Source organism: Pieris napi, chromosome 12 (assembly GCF_905475465.1).
Source record: "Pieris napi chromosome 12, ilPieNapi1.2, whole genome shotgun sequence".
Taxonomy (NCBI): Eukaryota; Metazoa; Arthropoda; class Insecta; order Lepidoptera; family Pieridae; genus Pieris; species Pieris napi.
In genome coordinates, this window is record NC_062245.1 from 5,469,334 (window position 1) to 5,488,570 (window position 19,237).

General features: G+C 34.8%; 1 protein-coding gene across 5 annotated transcripts in view; it reads right to left on the reverse strand.

Moving 5' to 3' along the window:
• The window catches only part of LOC125054454 (dedicator of cytokinesis protein 1), a 52,043-nt gene that overhangs the window by 9,524 nt on the left and 23,282 nt on the right, over nucleotides 1-19,237 (reverse strand). For 3 of the 5 annotated variants that reach the window (XM_047656367.1, XM_047656366.1, XM_047656369.1), the window contains exons 13-27: nucleotides 17,445-17,637; nucleotides 16,318-16,466; nucleotides 15,131-15,294; nucleotides 14,523-14,724; nucleotides 13,600-13,730; nucleotides 13,063-13,237; nucleotides 8,882-8,986; nucleotides 8,093-8,278; nucleotides 6,983-7,203; nucleotides 5,418-5,656; nucleotides 4,659-4,805; nucleotides 3,706-3,997; nucleotides 2,219-2,387; nucleotides 1,441-1,689; nucleotides 195-330 (exon numbers count right to left, since the gene is read on the reverse strand). In XM_047656367.1, the coding sequence (XP_047512323.1) occupies nucleotides 195-330; nucleotides 1,441-1,689; nucleotides 2,219-2,387; nucleotides 3,706-3,997; nucleotides 4,659-4,805; nucleotides 5,418-5,656; nucleotides 6,983-7,203; nucleotides 8,093-8,278; nucleotides 8,882-8,986; nucleotides 13,063-13,237; nucleotides 13,600-13,730; nucleotides 14,523-14,724; nucleotides 15,131-15,294; nucleotides 16,318-16,466; nucleotides 17,445-17,637 (2,758 nt within the window). The remainder of the gene's footprint in view (nucleotides 1-194; nucleotides 331-1,440; nucleotides 1,690-2,218; nucleotides 2,388-3,705; nucleotides 3,998-4,658; nucleotides 4,806-5,417; nucleotides 5,657-6,982; nucleotides 7,204-8,092; nucleotides 8,279-8,881; nucleotides 8,987-13,062; nucleotides 13,238-13,599; nucleotides 13,731-14,522; nucleotides 14,725-15,130; nucleotides 15,295-16,317; nucleotides 16,467-17,444; nucleotides 17,638-19,237) is intronic. The other 2 variants (XM_047656371.1, XM_047656368.1) reach the window with 1 other exon arrangement.

Genomic DNA, 19,237 nt, shown 5'->3' on the forward strand with positions numbered 1-19,237 from the left:
TCTACCTCGACGTCCGAGGATGAAACTCAGCTGATGATAACAGTATTGCATGGTTCAGTTAATAAGGTCTATAGGTGTTTCTTTTTCATTGTTCCACTTTAGGGTTGCCTAAAGGAAACGTAAAGTATAAATAAATAAACGTCAAAAATAATTAATTCAAGACAAAGTAATTTTTTGCATCAGAAAAAGGATACATTGTCCATCAGACTCTGTGATATCTTCTCCGGGTTCATCCAGTTTTAGTAGAACCTCAGCTTCAGGCCACTCATCTAGCATTCGCTCTTTGAAGTTGTGAAGCATATCGCACTCGTTACCGCGGTATACGAAACCCTAATACAATCAATATAAAAGATTATTAGATCTAGGATTATTATCCTGTAACTAGGTACCCCACAAATTAAAATTGAATACAAGTGTAAACTCATTGCATCTGTTATTGCTATCAATGGCGCTACAACAATTTTTAGGTCTGGGCCTCAGATTTCTATATCTGTTTCATGATCATTTGGCAATGTAATAGGCAAGTAGGTGATAAGCCGACTGTGCCCGACACACGCCGTCAAATTTTTGGGTCTAAGGCAAGCCGGTTTCCTCACGATGTTTTCCTTCACCGTTCGAGCGAATTTAAATGCCCGCATAGACAGAAAGTCCATTGGTGAACAGCCGGGGATCGAACCTACGACCTCAGGGGTGAGAATCGCACGCTGAAGCTAGGCCAACACTGCTCATTTCTAATATTTATTTAATTAAATTCTAAAATCTTCTTATATATATATATCGTGTCTAATACTTATTATGTGTGTTATAATTACATGTGAAAAAACGTCAAAAAAGTACTAGCTACGGAACAACTTATCATCAATGACCAAATCGACACCTTGAATATTTTTTTAACAATATGTACGGACAAATGATGCACATAATATGTTCTTATTATAATATTTAGGCTATGTTCACATGTAACGCGCGATCAAATTTGAAGAGAGTTCAGATGACGAGTGCTAATGCGCGTTGCGAGAGTACTCGTCAGTCTAGTTCGGTAGAACGTAGAAAATGGACGTGGAAGAGGCTATTATTTTGTGGTTATATTATAAAGAAAAATATAGAAAAAGAAAACGTACACATTGGGTTCATCCAATTTTGAAAAATAGACCCAGTTTGTTATAAATATAAATACGAAAATTAACAAAATTACATGCGATCGCGATGAAAGCGCGCGCTCAACTGAACAGCATACGGACATTACATTAATATCAAAGCGCGCGTCAACGCGCGATCACCTGTGTCTAGATACTTTTTCTCTGAGCGCCGCGTTGACGCGCGCTCATGTGAACAGTTGTATGAAAATACCACAATGTCTAGTCGCGCGATTTAAAAACGCGCGTCAAGTTTTTGCCATCTGAACAAAGCCTGAAGATATATTATGGAAAAATGACTCACCTTTGGTGTTAGCAAATGCGGTGGGAATCCTTTACCCAAATACCGCACCCGGAAGTACGAGTTGGGTAACCTCGTTTGATGTAAAGTGGCTCTGTATAGAGAAGCCAATAGTTCGTGTAAATCGGCCAATGCGGTATAATCTAGTGCATTTTGCTCATGCACTAGCACTAGTTCTTTGATAACTTCCACTGCTGCCTCCCACTGCCTACCCGACTCCAGTAGACGGGCCATTTCTTCGTATAGAAATATCTATAAAAAATTGAATGTTTTTTGAAGTTATACTTCTTTAGGCGCGTTATGAAAAATTTATGATAGTGAAATTTTACGATGCGCGCGCACCGTGACACAAAATTATCAGTATGAAGTTGCCCACTAACGAATTCTTTTTAAACCAGCCGGGCGCAGAGCGTGCGCGAGCGAGATGGGAATAAGACAATCTACAAGTAAAAAGAAATAGAATATGCGTGAAGTTAGCAGCTATGTAAAGAATTTTGAATGACCATAATGACCTTTGTAAAAGGTACTACACCTTTTAAACAAATAAAGGAGTTTTAATTATTTTTTCAAAGAAATTTAGCAATGTTTTTTCTCAAAGACCTATTGTTACTTAGTTAAAAGGTTATGAAACCTACCTAGTTATTAAATTACAAATTATAATATATATATTTACAAATATACTTTCATTCACCTTCAATTCGCCTTTTCGTTAATACAAAGTAATACAAACTGAGTGTGAAGAACCTCATACAAACTAAGTTAATTTTACTATTAAACTAACCTTGAGATCCAAATGCGTAAGATGCGAGTCAGGCGAGGCTGGATGTCTCAACCGCGGCGGCAATGCAGTATGACTCCACTCAAGTAGTTTTGCGTGTAGCTGCAAAGTGAGACCAGCTTCTGCCCAATGCTGGGAGGAACGATGCATGGCTGCTAACCGGTGGACATATCTGAAATGTACAAAATTTTTGCAACAATTTAAAAAGCCGTTTATTTGAAACTAACACAACAATACTTTGTAAGGAATTATATGATCCTGTTTTTTATTTACAAAAGCCTACCAATACTCGACGCATTGGATACATAAAGGAAAAAATATAAGTTTTATTGTGACAAGCACTTATAGCACAACACGAAGGGTAAGAAAACGATTCATAAATCGAAATCAATTTTCTATTGGTTCACAAAGGAAAATTGATTTCAAAGTGTGAGTGTGAGCAACTATGATCATAATCAACTTTGAATAACATGTCGAAGTATAGAGGCGGTTAACCCTATTGGTTAACGAGATAAAGAACACCTAGGTGATGTAGGACAATAAGAGTCAAGTATGTCACTATAAAACGAAATTCTTTTTTAAATTTAAAACACTATTAAATACATTTCTAAGCTATAATAGACTACACTGTAGACTTTTTAGTTGATTCTATGTAATTAATATCTTGATACTTAAAACTCGATCAGCTAAAGCTGAACTTGTTTTTTTTTTATAGTATACTTATCACTTATGTGACGTGTTACGTACAATAACAATCTCAATACCAGAGGACTCGCAAGTACGTTGCCAGTATTTTACGAATTGGTACGCTCTTTTCTTGAAGAACCATAAGTCACATTGGTTCGGAAATACATTGAGAGGCTGCTGGTTTCACATAGAGGTGGTGCGCGGCTAAATATGCCTTACAAATATCTATATGTCGGCGGTAGTTGATAGTTGGTACAAATGAGACAGCGCTATCGAGCGCTATCCACACGTGCACACGATCCTGCTCGCGCGCCTGTGCGTGCACGTGTGCTCGCATCTGGATCTGACGTCATTGCCCCACTACATCTCAGGTGTATAAAAACCCGCCTCGCCGCGCGCTGCAGCCCCCACCAAGAGATATAATCTCGACCCCGTACCGCCCTGGGAAGGGGGCATAGCCCCGAACGGGCTTAAACACACCCCTCTAGAGGGAGTGTGTAGTAATAGCTGAACGGAAAATCGGCGCGCATTGTTTCTGAATGCGTCGAGGTGCATGGACCGCAGTCTTAACCGACTGTCATCTCTTTCCCTCACTGCTATTGCGTTATATTGATTGAATTAATAATTGTATTTCATGGTTCACTTCTGATTTCTGGACCTATTCCTACATATATAATAAACGCTTGAACGACGGACGTCGAAGTATTTGGGAAGAAATTCATATTTTGCTTCGACGCTGAAGAAACACAGTTGCAGGTTTTAATCAGAACACTCTCAACATAATTTTTGATTTATATAAATACCTGATATACATATGCGGTCTTTCAATCTGTTCGTAGAACCGCAACACACTGGTGATCAAGTACATTCTATGGGACGTAGGAGCTGCCCTGTACTGTAACAGGGCATCCAGTTGCCGGGCGGCTGCGGCAACTAAAGTCGAGCCACAGTTGCGCAACTCTGTGCTTTGGTTGCACATAGCGCCACATAGGGATACGAAACGTGCACGCCATCCTGCATCGCCACGCCCTGCTTCGGCTAACACGTCTAACTTGTCGATTAACTCATTTTCGAATGTACGGAGGTTACCTTCACCTGTAAGAACGGTTATATACAATAAAAGTCTATTAATTAACTATTTTTAGCTAATCAAAAGTCTAATAATATTTTTTTCATAGCTCACTATATTTTCTAAAAAGACAAAACAATCAAAAACTTATATCGCTACTAGCTGACCCGGCAAACGTTTGTTTTGCCATATATATTATGTCTATTAATCATTTTTTTAGTTCAATAAAAATTGCTATCTACAATAATAAAAAATAGGGGTTGATCGTAGAGGGGTTAAAAGTATTTTTGTAAACAAAAAAAGGAGTCGAACCCCTTATTACTTAGGGAGTTAAAGATAGATAGTAGCCGATTCTCAGACCTACTGAATATGCATATAAAATTTGATAAAATCGGTCAAGCCGTTTCGGAGGAGTATGGTAACTAACATTGTGACACGAGAATTTTATAAGATAAGGACATACCGCTACCAAAAGTTCTCTTTCGGTAACATTTGTAAGAAAAATTAAGAGACTGGAAAAGTCAAGAAAAGTGTGAAAATGTTGATGTTGATGTTTTGATGTTACAAACCTAAGGAGGAGGTTATCAATTAGACTTTTTTGTAGTATAATTGAAGGTTGATGATTTTAATCAATATATATTGATTTTTGGCACTGGTTTCCAAAAAAAATTAAATTTTCAATCTCACCATAAATCTCCTGTGTCCGTCTAAAGTCAGTCTGCATCATGTCGAAAAAGAGCGGTATTATGGTGTTGCGTACTTCTTCATCGTTGAGGAAACTCACTTCAAGGAAGGGGCCTACTAGCTGAGGGATGAAATATCGCTTGTGGTCACCTGAAAGTGTTCATTCGATTAATTAGTCTGCAATTAGTCCTTGGATACGTCAAAAGATTGAATGTCTAAAATCACACGTTTTTTAAACTATACTGAAAGAGAATCATACTAATCCAAAAGTTTGCTTTCTAAAACCAAAACGACAGCCCGAAACACACTTTGCATATATTAATATAGTATTGTCTTTTAATATAACTTTTACACATTTAAAGAAAACAATTTTTTACCGGATTGAAGTTATGTATTAATATAAACTTATAATTAAAAATCTAAATCTAAAAATAAAAAATCGTTTAGTCGATATTAACTCCGGGGAAATAAATAAAGATAATACAACTTTTTCTACAGCTGTGATACTTTTTGACATTCAACACCTTTTGTCTTCAGTCACCGTGACCACCACTATAAAGCACGCGAAATGTTAAATAATTATAAGTGTATATTAATACATAACATCAATCCGGTAAAAAAGTGTTTTCTTTAAATATATTAGATAATTTATTTTTGTCACTAAATATCTATTCTGCTGCTAAGACTCAATTTTTTTTCTAATAAAAATACTAACTCATTGTGACGTTACTTAAGTCATACAAAAAGCCATACGAAACGTACCCAAGCTATACCACATTTCCGCGGCCAACGTCGCTGCAGACCTACGTATGTCGCCATACAACATCACCACCCGGTGTTTTCTCGTAGCTGGAACGCTCTCTAACTGCAGTGGCGAGGATGAGGCCACAAGACCCACAGTACTGAACCATTCAGCTAAGGTTGAATGGACTGCACTAACACTGTCAGTATCTGTCTCGTCCAGTGTGGAAAGGCTGTCTCTCAGCATTCTAGAGAGAAGCCTGAAATTGACATACGACATATTATAAATTGATGATTGATGACTAAGTTTTTTAATTGGATAGGGGTTGGTGGTCACGTAGGCCATAAACACTGCCGCAGTTATGACGCAATGGACACCAATGTTAGTGGGTTATTTTTAACACAGGAGTATTAAAAGTTTTGAGGTCTACCAAGAAAGACCTCCACTAGAAGTCGATTCCACAGCTCACCAATTTGCAAAAGGAAATACCTAGAGAAGCGGACTATGGAAGTAGAGAGTAGAAGTATTTTTATTTGGGGGAAAGAGATATAAACAAGTACAAATGTAATGGAAGTTTTACTCAAACTAACTATCTTTATTCATATATAGGTACAGTACTCCAAAATTAATAATGCGCATACAGATCTTCGCCAGATCGCCGTGTCCGCCCGATTGTTTTCAATTGTGTACACATGATATTGACTCTGATTTCTTTCGTACAAGGTGCAAAATGTAAGTGCATTGTTTAGGGCCCCTTACGATTCAATGATTCGGAATACGATCACTGGCGAAGATCTGTATGCGCATTATTAATTTTGGAGTACTGTAAACAACTGAACAATGAACGTAAAAAAAAAGTTAAATTAATTGTAAATTTACATTTACTACCAGTTCGCACGTCAAGGTCGTAGAGCGGGCAAGAAGAACTGGCAAGAAACTTTCCGCCACTCTTTTTAATCGCTAAGTTTTGAGTCATACAAATTGTTGGAACTAGAGCAAATCAATCCCAAGGATTAGGATCATTTAAGTGTTCGTCAAATTTATAAAAAGCTTTATTGATATTATTTTACGTACGTTTTACGTACTTTATTGAGATTAATTTACGTTTAACAAGGGCTTTGAATTGATTTAGTGATAATTCTCTAATTTCGCTTGAGAGTTTGTTGTAAAAACGATTACAATTTCCATATATAGTGGTTTATCTTCTGTAGCCTGGTTGGTCGTACACTCAAATTAGTTCTATTTTGCGTATAATACTGGTGAAAGTCACCATTAGTTTTTGACTATAATGTTGATGTAGATTAAGATTTGAATTATCCAAAATATAAACATACATTTGAACTTGCGTTTAAGATACAGGCTAGGCCTAGTTTAATCGCTAGTGCACATAGAATTATTTTATGTACGAGGTTGACCAAAATTAATAGTGAAAACACAACGATTCGTTGCATATTGTATGTTTATAACCTTTAGAATGTAAGTACAAAATGTTTTTTCGTCAAATAAAGTGTTTTTTTTTTTTTTTTTGGTTATGTAAATAATCATTTTGTAAATGTTAATAATAGTGTAATAATAATAAAATTACCTCAAAGCATGCATCATAATATAATGTTGTAGATGCAGCATATCGGCCCAATACGATCTGAACACCGGCCTTTGGAGAAGTGACGTCATCATCGCCAGTGCATCATGAGCTAAGGAATCAGATCGGCCTGTACCTTCTGCCTCTACTGTCTTCATTACAGTTGTGTATTGTTCCTCAGACATTTGTCGCACCATATCCAGCAGTACGCAAATCAGTTTACGCTGAAATATAAAAATTAACATATTTTCAATTTCAAAAGTGGTAATGTATGAAAAACTAAATGACAGTTCTTGTTGATTGGAAGGTAATGCTTAGGCAAGGCCCCTCGGCTTGATTTTTAAAAACATCGTTTAACAACCTTAAAGTAAGGAGTTTATTAATGAAATAACATTTTTATAATTTAATAATTTTCGAAGCATTAAACATTATTTTTTTAAATATCTGAACATGAGTTTTTATTTTTTGCAGTAACAACTTACAACCAGCTATATGTTTCCGTGTAAACAGTAGAATTAAGTAAAGTAAAATAGTTTTTTTTCATTATTACAGAGTCAAATGATTGATTCTTTAATATTTATTTTGAATTATTTAAGAATGAATTATATCGATGAACTCTATTTCAATAGTGTCTGGAACGAAACATGGACTAGTTAACTATAAGACAACAATACAAACTATTTACGTAACTCAGTCATGTATCGTGTACCCTCAGATTATAACAGATGCTACCAGCAAATATATATATTTAATGTAACAAAAAAATACTTAAAAATTATATAAAAAACTCTGGTATCTTTTATTAATGATGGCTTTGTCATTCTTCCTTTTTATTAAATATTTATAATAATGGTCAATGCACCTTACAATTTATTATAAATATACATATGTTTTAAAAAAAAATTCAACTGTGCTTTATGTGTATAATGTAATTGTTTGGACATTGTTTAATGAGTAGCTGTAGGAATACTGATGAGCAAATAAATAAAATAAGAGTAAGACTCGAACTATCCAATACTTTCTTGACATACCATTAGCACTTAGTCTCGACACTGAATCTTACCTTCTCTAGTACTTTAAATAGGTTTTTTTTAAATAAGTAAAGCTCCTCACCAGTAAAGGATCATCATTAGCGATGGTCTCATCTCTTCCTCTCTCCCTCATCATTGTGACGGCTATCTTTAATACTGTAGGAAGCAAGGCTCTGGCTAGGACACCTCTGTCAGCCTCTACAGGTCCCACATCATCCCTTGCTAGCAGTGTGACCACTTCTCCTAATGTGTCTACGCAAAGCTCCACCTAAACAGTCTTAATAACTTAGCAACACTGACTAAAGAGGACTATTATTAAGAAAATTGTGCATAAATTATACACATTTATCTTCAGGTTGGTTTTTTTCAAAAAAATATATACGAGGTTACCAAGAGGACAATGTAGGTACCTACATGACAAACATTGTTTGTGATAAGCATTTTTTATTCACGTACCGTAGCTTAGATATGCTTATTCTATGACAACCATATTTTACATTAATATTTTAGGGTTTTCTATCAAAAATTACCTGTGAATAAATATATAAATAGTGATAAATTCAAAATAGAAAAAAACATTTTTAAATTATACTATAACTAACTAACCTGCCTTCCAAATGTGTATATGGCGCTGCATAATCAAACAAAATTAATTAAGTGATATGAAATCTCGAAAAACCCACTATAGTAATAGGAAATGTATTTCTAGTAAGGGACCAATACTACGAAATATATACAAATACATTATCTCATATATATTCCTTTTTAACTGGGAAGTTTAGTAAATGAAATAAAGATTATTTGTAAGCAAAATATCAGTTTTAAATATAATGCGTACACACGTACGCAGACCAAATAAACGTATACGTACAAACTGTTGTTGCTGGCTGTTATCGACGAGTCGTGTGGTGTCGGCGCCGAGCAGCCGCGCCGCCTTGTTCACGGATCGTGACTTAATGGCTGCCTCGCGCTCCCACTGCACACCAGCCACTAACGCTCACCGACGACACACTACACCGACACTGATCATATTGGACTTGAACGCGGATTGTTAAACCGATCTAATACTTTCTGATACTACAATAATTGTTTTGTATTTGTTAACGTAAAATTGTAAACACCGTTAGATTGTAATCTATCTCGCGAGATTATAAACTGTCGAAAGATCGTGAAGCTCAGCGTACTGCTGACAATTTAACGTATTATTATTCGGTAGATTGTACTACACTAACTTAGTTATCATTCAAACTTCTTTGATCAATTACAGATTAATTTTACTTCCCAACAATTTCATATAACTACCGAATAATAATACCTTAAATTGTAAGCAGTTCGTTGAGGTTCACAATCTTTCGACAGTTTACAATCTCGCGAGATATATTACAATCTAACGGTGTTTACAATTTTACGGTGACATATTCATTACTAAGGATAGAAATTTACGTATATGATCAGTGTCCGTTCTTTGTTAGATATTCAGGTAACCACATATTAAAATACTTTTGTATAGTTATGAATTTATGCTTAAAAATTATCGAGCATTAAACATATGTGATAACCTAAACTGTGTCACATCGGATGTTCGTTACAAGCATACACCAATAAAATGAATAACCACAATGAATTAACATCATATTTTCAAGAGACAGGAAACGTAACCAAAATGATTTTTACTTTTTCCAACTACATATATCCGTAACTATTGAGCCTATAGGGAGCGTTCAAGTATTACGTCAAGAACTTAGGGGGAGGGGCGTCCCTTTTGTAAAACGTTACGATGCGGGGCGGGGATGACGCATTATTTTTAATATTAATTCCAACTTTCCAGTACTTTACACCACATAATGGTAACTTTTAGGTATAAAGAGTCACTAGGTGATCACGAAACGTTTAACTATACTTGGGTACAGAAAAACGTTACGGCGCGTCACATGGGGGGGGGGGTCAATAATCTCCAAAAATTGCGTTACGTAATACTTGAACGTTCCCTGAGGCATTCATTAGTGATAATATATCTTCGCATTGATACTCGAAGAAAGGACATTCAAAATGAGACTTGACTCCTAGATAACTTCAATTCAGAGTCAGTCACTTGAGGAACGTCAAAGTGGTAGTTTTAATTTTATTTGTTAATTCATTTTGGCCAAACATGAGCGTTACGCAGGAAACGCCAATAATTACGAATCTCCTGCGTTCATGCGTCACATCTTGAGTTTGCACACAATTCAGCAAGCGACATCAAAAGCTCGCTTGTTATTTTATTATGAAAAAAAAAAACAAAAACTTGTTAACCGTTAAAACATCTTTAGTTCGAAACTTAAATAAAATAAATAACAAAATAGAAATTCATGTATATAACGTGGTGTAAGTAATGTGTGGTGTAGAATGGTGTTGAAATGATTCATGTAAAGTGGAATATGGATTGGACGATACATATAGTTAGTAGTGAAAACACACGCACACAACACAACGTAGTACTGATTACAATATTGTATATTCTACAATAAAATATTTGGTATCAATGTACTAAAACCCAGTCACAGATCAATTTGCAAAGCAAAATTTTCCGTGTTTGACCGTGAAATATAAGAAAGGATTTTTAGTTTGAGTAATCAATTGGCAATTAAAAAAACAAGTAAATCAAGACTTTATAATACCATGTCAATTTTTATATTCGCATTGCAGTAATAGTAGTATTTAGTGTGTAAACAAAAAGTGCGCGCGTACAAAGTACACAATTACACATTTCAGAAGTGAAACGTCTTTGGCAAACTAATTTTTAAGTCTTGTTCATATTTATACAAATCTAAAACTTTAGATATCCGAGACTTAGAGGGAGGGAAAAAGGAAGATATGTTAGGAATTTAATTGTCATTAAAATATTAAAAGTGTCGAAAATTAATACAAATTATAAATTTAATTTATTTCATCGATAATAAAAACGCGTGGTATTTTAATTTACAATTCGTCATTTGAGATTTCAATAAATTATTTTGCATAAAATATAAAATACTAGATAATATTTCATAAATTCTCTTTAGGAAATTTTAAAAATAGAATTTCTATAAGGTAATTCGCCCCTCTCACTCTCCAATATTATTAGCGTTTCATCCATAAAAAAATTACCCTCATGCGCCTAAAAAAGTTTCACTTCAAAAATTTGTTTTAATATTGCAATCAGTATTATCTCACACACGTGATGTAACATGCCCACACACATATAGTGAACACAGTGACAGTTATTATTAAAAATAATGATAAGTTAATACATATAATACATTTTCTTATAAACTAAATTATAGGTCTTCGAGTCGTGTCGATGGAGGTTATGATTTGTGTGCATACCTCACGATGCGGGTGCGACAAGAAAGGTGTGGTCTTGCGTATGCAAGATTACGTTTAACCTAATACGCCAAAACCACATATTTTAAGACTAATTAGAAATATGTTAACACCTTTTAATAGAAGACATTTCAGAATTTTAGAAACTGCTCTATCTCTTTACAGAATGTGACCTTGTTAAGTAATTTAATCCGCGACAAAAGGTATGTTTCGGAATTCGTTTGAATCTTGAAACGTACGTTACGTATATTATATAAGCGAATGTTAGGCGCTAATAAATCTATAAAATGCATTAAGCAGCTGGTTACGTTACAGCTATTTGTAAGATTCAGATAAAGAGACAGAGATCAAAAGATACTCTACTCAAGATGCCCTCTTAAATTTACGTTTAATAAACTTTTAAAATATGAGGCTTTGTCTGAAGCCGTAAGTTAGTAAACAATACATGCTACACACCATGTAAACTAACCTTTTGTCTTCCAAATATAAATGACCAACGGAAATAGATAAAGCTTAGAATTGTACCTTTTTTGTTGGTACATACGATTATTAATATTTCAGGTTAAATCTATATTGAACGGTAAAAGCATTATAGACATTGAAATACAGTGAATCATGCGGCATGCATAGCGTGCGCTTACCTCGTGTACAGCGAAGGACAAATACTGCCAGCCGACTCTCGATCTTATTGCGTAGACATTATGACGAGTATTGCATAAAATCAACATTTGTCAAAGGCTTAGTAGGTTTACTTGTTTTTTATTTGCGAAAACTTAGATTAAAAAAAGAAGAAACTAAAAATCCGGATCGAAGGACCATTTAGAAAGTTGTTTAATTGATAACAGTTCTCGTCGTAATGTCATCGTCACCTGCATCCAGTGCCAAGTGCATACATACCATCACAACGTGGTGTTTAAACATGGACGAACACAACCATTCGCTGTCTATAACTAAATGCGATCTTATTACGAAGGACGTACGTAAATAAAAAAATATACTTCGTAAACAGATCGTAACTAACAACTATTCTCGACATAAATAACCTTAGGTGTATTGAAATACACCTTGAAATTTTCATGTGACTATTTGTGGAGCCCTCGTCTCGCGTTCAGCGAAAGACAATCAAATTTTTAATATTAACAAATTCGATGCAATAGGTCACATGAAAATAACGTAACTACTTTAAAAACCACATGAATTTTATGTACTTGTGTTTTACTTGTTAAAAATAAATGTGTGTCACGGAATATGTACCCACATTAATTATGACTCCCAACTTCCCAAGCAAAATTACCTTTTTTATACAATATTAAAATAAGCAATGATTTCGAAGGACCAAATTAATTTATTACTGAAATAATTAATTGTGAGTTTAGATTTCAGTCTTGTGAAAATGTATGAAACTGTGTTATCTCGTAAAGTTGTATGAGATAAAAAATATTTTGTTGTACTACAATATATTTTGTCTAAAGTGTATATTTAAAAATATAATTGGTATTGTATCGCGTTTGGGTCGGTCCCTAGTGAACTTAAACCGTGAATAAATATCTCAACATTTAACAAAATAATTGTAATTTTTGACACTGAGAAGTTCACGCCCTTAAAATAATCGACCGTTGGATGGACTTTATTCAAATGTTAAAAAAAAATTACTTGATACGTATTTATTTGTTCACGATTTTTTTGTATATTTAATAATTTAAAACATACCTCAGCTGGTGCTCGTAAAAGAGATCGCAACGTTTGGGCCAAATGAGGAAGTAGTTTGGCTCGTGATCCCGCATTAGTGCCTAGAGGTCCTTTGATTAGTTCTAATAAGGCGTGAAGTCGCTGGTTGGATAATCGACCGAGTGGTAAAGCTTCTAGTGCCCAGACTGTATATTCACTGAAAATTAAACATATTATTAAAAACATTAAAACTTGTAACTTCTTTATCTTCTAATTTATAAAATTCTCGTGTCGCGGTGTTGGTGGTTAAACTCCTCCGAAACGGCTCGACCGATTCTCATGAAATTTTGTGTGCATATTGGGTACGTCTGAGAATCGGACAACATCTATTTTTCATCCCCCTAAATGTTAAGGGTAGTCCACCCCTAAATATTTTTTTTTATTTTTTTCTGTTTTTATTTTTTTATGATACAGAATTAAAAAATACATACAACCACTAACTTTCACCCCTCTACGATCAACCCCTATTTTTTTATTATAAATGATATACATGGCAAAACGAAATACCGTATTTTATACCTGAGCTGTGTGTCCGGATATATCTTGATCATATGCGGTATGGCGTGCGGAAGGTACTTCAAAGCGGACCCTTGACATGTCAACGCGTGATCGCCACAACGCATTAACCACACTAACGCTTGTAGGAGACTCTGTAATATTTATTATTAATTAACAACACATTTTCGATACAGCATTCTCCTTTTAATGAAACTGTCCTCCCATAACACTACAATGGATGTTTTTCTGAATTCGTTTTTCGTAAAGAAAAAGCTCCACAAAAAAATCCTTGGTGATTTTTGATTATTAGGTCGTCAATGAAGAACTTTATAGCATCATTGACGACGCCGACATCGTCCAATTTATAAAATGCAACAGGCTCAATTGGTTGGGACATGTGCATCGAATGGCGGACGACAGAACGCAACGTATTTACTGATATCACAACCGGTGGCAAGAGAAAATCCGGAAGACCGAGGTTGCGTTGGTGGGATGGAGTTGGCGTGGACTTTGAAACTAGGTTAGGTAACTGGGTTCGAAGTTGGACACAAGAAGCACTAAATAGATTGCGATGGCAAAATATACTTGTGGTGGCTAAGGGTCACAAGCCCAAGCTTATGATGATTATTATACCTGTCGAGTTCGATACCTTTCACTGTGAAAATAAATATTCTTTGTTATATATAAAGGTAAAGTACAGTATAAACTCTTTATAACGTCCATCGTTATAATGGAAAACTCTATAATGTAAAAATTAAATGTATTTGTATTAACCCAATATCCATTACATTACATTAATTCTTCCCTCCCTATAAGGAACAAAAACGCTCGGACCCTTGAAATTCGTTATAAAGAGTTTACACTGTATTTGCAAACTATCGTCTATCTCTTACAGACATTCATAAAAATATGAAATAGAGCACCATTAAAATAAACATATATACCTCAAGTTGTGGACAGTAGGGGTCATTGTCCCTACTTGAACTATTTGTGGCTCGCGATCCCATAGCAGCTCGCAACTGACGAGAACGTACGAGTACGCGTACGAGACTCTCCAAACACTTCATACATTGTAAAAGTCGCTTCGACGCCACTTCCCCGTTTTCCGCTGATCGTATCGCCCAGACCATTATGGAAATTAATTTCCTGGGAAAAATGATTTTCATTTATATATAGTTCTTATAAGCAATAGATGCAAATATATACTTTTAAAAGAGACATTCACTTTAAAAAAAGGCTTTAGGGTAATGAGAATATTTATTTTTAAATGATCAGTCTTGTTATAATGTAAGAGATCTCTGCAATATAAAGATTACAGCTGAATTAACAGATTCCATTAAATACTTGTTAATTTGATATTTTCTTTCTCTTTCTTTTATAATGACATATTTATATAATATTTAATTTATTACTAAATGTATTTTTTATAAAATGTATCATTATTTTTAGTAACCAAATAACATGTACTTTTACTACGCAATATTTTTAATTTTTAATATTACTTTAAATAAAAAGTTATTTATAAATATTTGAAACTTTAATATACACTTACTCATAAGCCAGGGCGTCGCAAAAACTCTCTTCAATATAAACGTGTAGGACGGGCTGGAAGTGCTGGTACTTGTGGTCAGCTACTAGGGAGATCACAACCAACAAACAGTCAAGGACAAGCACTGCGTAACTTTGCTCTGAGAACGAACTGCTTTCTTCTTCCACCTAAAATAATAAATTAACAGCATATAAGGGGGCCTCATAGCCTAGCAGTCTTATTAGGTGGCAGCTAGGTGAGGGGTACCGGGTTCGATTCCCGGTTCGAGGGCAAGTTTTAATTTAATTTAAAATTTGTTCTCGGCCTTTGGGCGGTACCGGGCGAGTGCCTTAACCGTACACGGAGGACACGGTCGAAGTTCTAAGGCAAGCACGAATTATAAAAAATCTTATACTTGACGCTGGCTAATGCACAAACCGTGCCAGAGCCATAAAAAAAACAGCATATACAATCCGTGCAGTAGTAAAAATCTGGATGTACGAAATGCGTATAATAATACTTGATTACTCCTTTTAAACACACCACATTATCATTAATATTACGCAAAGTGAAAAAATTTAATTCGGCTCTGAGGTGGTATTAGTTAACCAACAAGAACAAATACTGTTCTTGTGCATTTTTTACTCGTACTTAGCAAAAATATTTATTTCTTAAAAAATTAAATAAAATCTTAATTACGCTTGTAAGAAAATAATTGTCTACCGGGCTTACCATGCACTAAAAAGTTTCGTTTCAGAGTTAATTTTTGGAGTTATACTTCTTTAGGCGCGGTATGAAAAATTGATGAGAGTGGAATTTTACGATGCGCTCGCACCGTTACACAAAATTAATAGAATGAAGTTGCCCACGAAAGATGCTACGGCATTGGACATAATTTAAAAACAACATTCGAATAATAATAGAATTTATGTTACACTTAATGTAAGAGAATAATAGTAAATATTTATCTATTTAATTTTTCAAATGTAAACTCAACATTATTGACTATAATGACTCCTTTTCCAGTCTTTGATTATTTAATTTTAATTAATTATTTGCATGCAATCAAAAACTATTTTTAATAACGCCAAAGAATTATAACTTCTTACGTGCGTACATAAGTACACGCACTCTTTTTTTTAACACTTAATAAATTAAGGAACAAAACAATAACCAAAATACATTATTCTAAAATTATTGACTACACATACCTGAGTTAGTATAGAGAAGAGAGCATCCAAAATGTCCTGAAGAAATTTAACTAATTCATCATTTGGTACTCGCAGTAGCTTCGTAAGTGCTGTACGTAATGTGCCTTCTGCGTGATGGGTACTCCATTTAAGCACGCCAAGGATTTCCTCTAAAATGTGTTCATAAAATCATTGTATCATAACCATAATTCAGCCATTACTAAAAAAGATTAATATTTTTTTCTTTTCAGTTTTGATATCCTTTCATGTGTTATAATAGCCCAAAGTTCACATTTTAGATAACGAAACTTAGTCGAAATATACTAAGGCATATTTTTTAACATTCGTAACATCCGATTCAAATAGCTCCCACGAATATAAAAACTGTTAGGGATATTATACGTTTGGACCATACAATGGTACAATACGTACGTTGCGCATAATATTTTGTTTAAAGTTTACTATTGCTTAATATATCATATATTATCGTAGAATTCTGACATTTCATAAGTGTTGCTACTAAAAAAGTTCTCCACCGAAAAAGGCACTGCTAAAATGCTACGTATTGTTGATTTACCTACAAAAAGGTAAATCTAAATATTAATTTAACTACTCAAGTGACCTAATACAAAAATACCAAATATTTCAATATCACGAACAATATATTAATTAACTTTAATTACTTTATTTTATTCTTTAGCTCGAATCACTGGCTACTAATTCCAGGTTTAGTTAACTTTTTTAATAAAATAAAATAAGTTATCTTAACTTGTGCGTTTTTTACTGTTTGTGATGAAAAGGGACGTAATTGTCATTCACCGTTACACCACTTTTAATGTGGAGCACCGCACTTATGGCTACATTCACTAACAAATAAAATGTTGTATAGACTTAGACGTTCAAACTCGTATTGAAATTGAAAAATGTGCCCGGCCAAAAAGGTTTGCCATCTCTGACATGTCAAAAAATGATAGCTGTCAGAATTCTAAATCAGAGTATAAGGTATTTAACTTTGATGTCTGAAGGGCTAAGCAGTACAAATTTTAAATTTCTTATAGCCATCTTGTTTATGTCTAAAGAATACAAACATTCCCGTCCCGAAGGACCAAAAACGTTTTATGAAGAACAAAACTCCAAAATATACATACCTCTCTGAGTGAGCTTGGTCGAGCATAATTTAGTGGCCACAGTTAATGTATCCCTATGAACCAGTGATAATGGACCCCTAGTCAGTCCTCGGTCAGAGCCAGCGGGGAGCTCATCACGTCTGGACGGCAAACCAAGACAGGCAGCCGCTGCTTCTGTTTCCACATCACTTGTTTGTGATCGCTTATGGTCGATCTGTAATAATAAGTTTTTAAGTATAAACAATCATATTCAATTATAACATACAAAAAACAGTATATTAAAAAATCTTTGTTTTAAACAAAATTTAATAACCATAAAATAAATAAAATTAAAATGATAGGGGGCCAAACGATTTATCGCAACCAATGGACACCTATTTTGTGGGTCGGGCTTTTTTGGGTGCCGGCCTTTGACGGAGGAATTCTCTCTTTATCAAGCAATTGGAGGAATCCGTATTCAACGATGAGCGATTCGAATCGTCGACGACCAGTAAAGTGACTGGCCCTTGGCGTTGCGTAGAGATGTGGAGTCTCTCTGTATCTTCTACCGGATTTACCATGGGAAGTTTTCAGAGGAGTTGTTCGGTCTAATACATGCAGCTGAGTTTCATTATTGAAAGTCAAGGCAGAATACAAAATACCATCCGTATCACCTCGACGGCCGAAGTTCCACAACTGAGCGTTTTCTAAGGCAGTTTTTGCCGTGCACCACCACTATGTGGAAACAGCTGCCCACTGAAGTATTTCCGAACCAATTCGACTTAGGGTCCTTCAAGAAAAGAGCGTACCATTTCTAAACGGGCCGGCAACGCACTTGCGAGCCTTCTGGCAATGTGAGTTTCCATGTATCACTATACATCAGATGAGCCTCCTGCCTGTTTGCCTTTTATTACAAAAACTAGCGACCCGCCCCGGCTTCGCACGGATGCAATGCTGATACTAAATTCAAAGTGCTATAGAGTATAGGGAGAACCGCGGCCTCCGACGCGCTGCGTCCCGCAATTATTAAATTTGTAATATCATCGAAAATATTCATTCAAATCATATGCTGTAAAGGGCCATATAAATCCATATTAAATCAACAATTTATTTAAGGTATTTAATTGGATAAGGATTTATGCTGTATTGGTTAAAATCGCTTCGAAAATTAGCCATTATTTGTCGTAAAAAGTAAATGACAAAAAAAAGTTATTGTGGGTTATCCATAAGAGATAGACATAAACCATCACGGACTTTTCTGTAGACCTTTTCAATGTGTACAATACTTAGTACATTATTTTGATAAAACTCGAAGGGTTCACTTGCAATTGGCCTGCGTTTGCAATTTAAGCGGAAAAAATGTAATTATTTACGACATCACATTAGAAACCTCAAAAATAACAGTACTTCTCCACTATTTAATGGGTGTTATAATACATATAAACCTTCCTCTTAAATTACTCTATCTATTTAAAAAAACCGCATCAAAATCCGTTGCGTAGTTTCAAAGATTTAAGCATACAAAGGGACATAGGGACAGAGAAAGCGACTTTGTTTTATACTATGTAGTGAAGAAGTATCTCCCAGGGAAAACCTCCACCGAGAATCGATTCCACAGTTCGCTAGTCAGTTATCTCTATCTATTGCCTCTTAACCAACTGAACTTAAATATCAATATTTTGGATACTTTCGAACAAATAACATTTAGAGATGAATTTGAGTTTTTTTTTAATACAATAATTAAGTTAATTGCAGATCGCTTTATGACACAAGATAAAGTAAATTAATTCGCCTCGTTTGAATCTGAAAAACTAATATTTATTTAAATAATATAC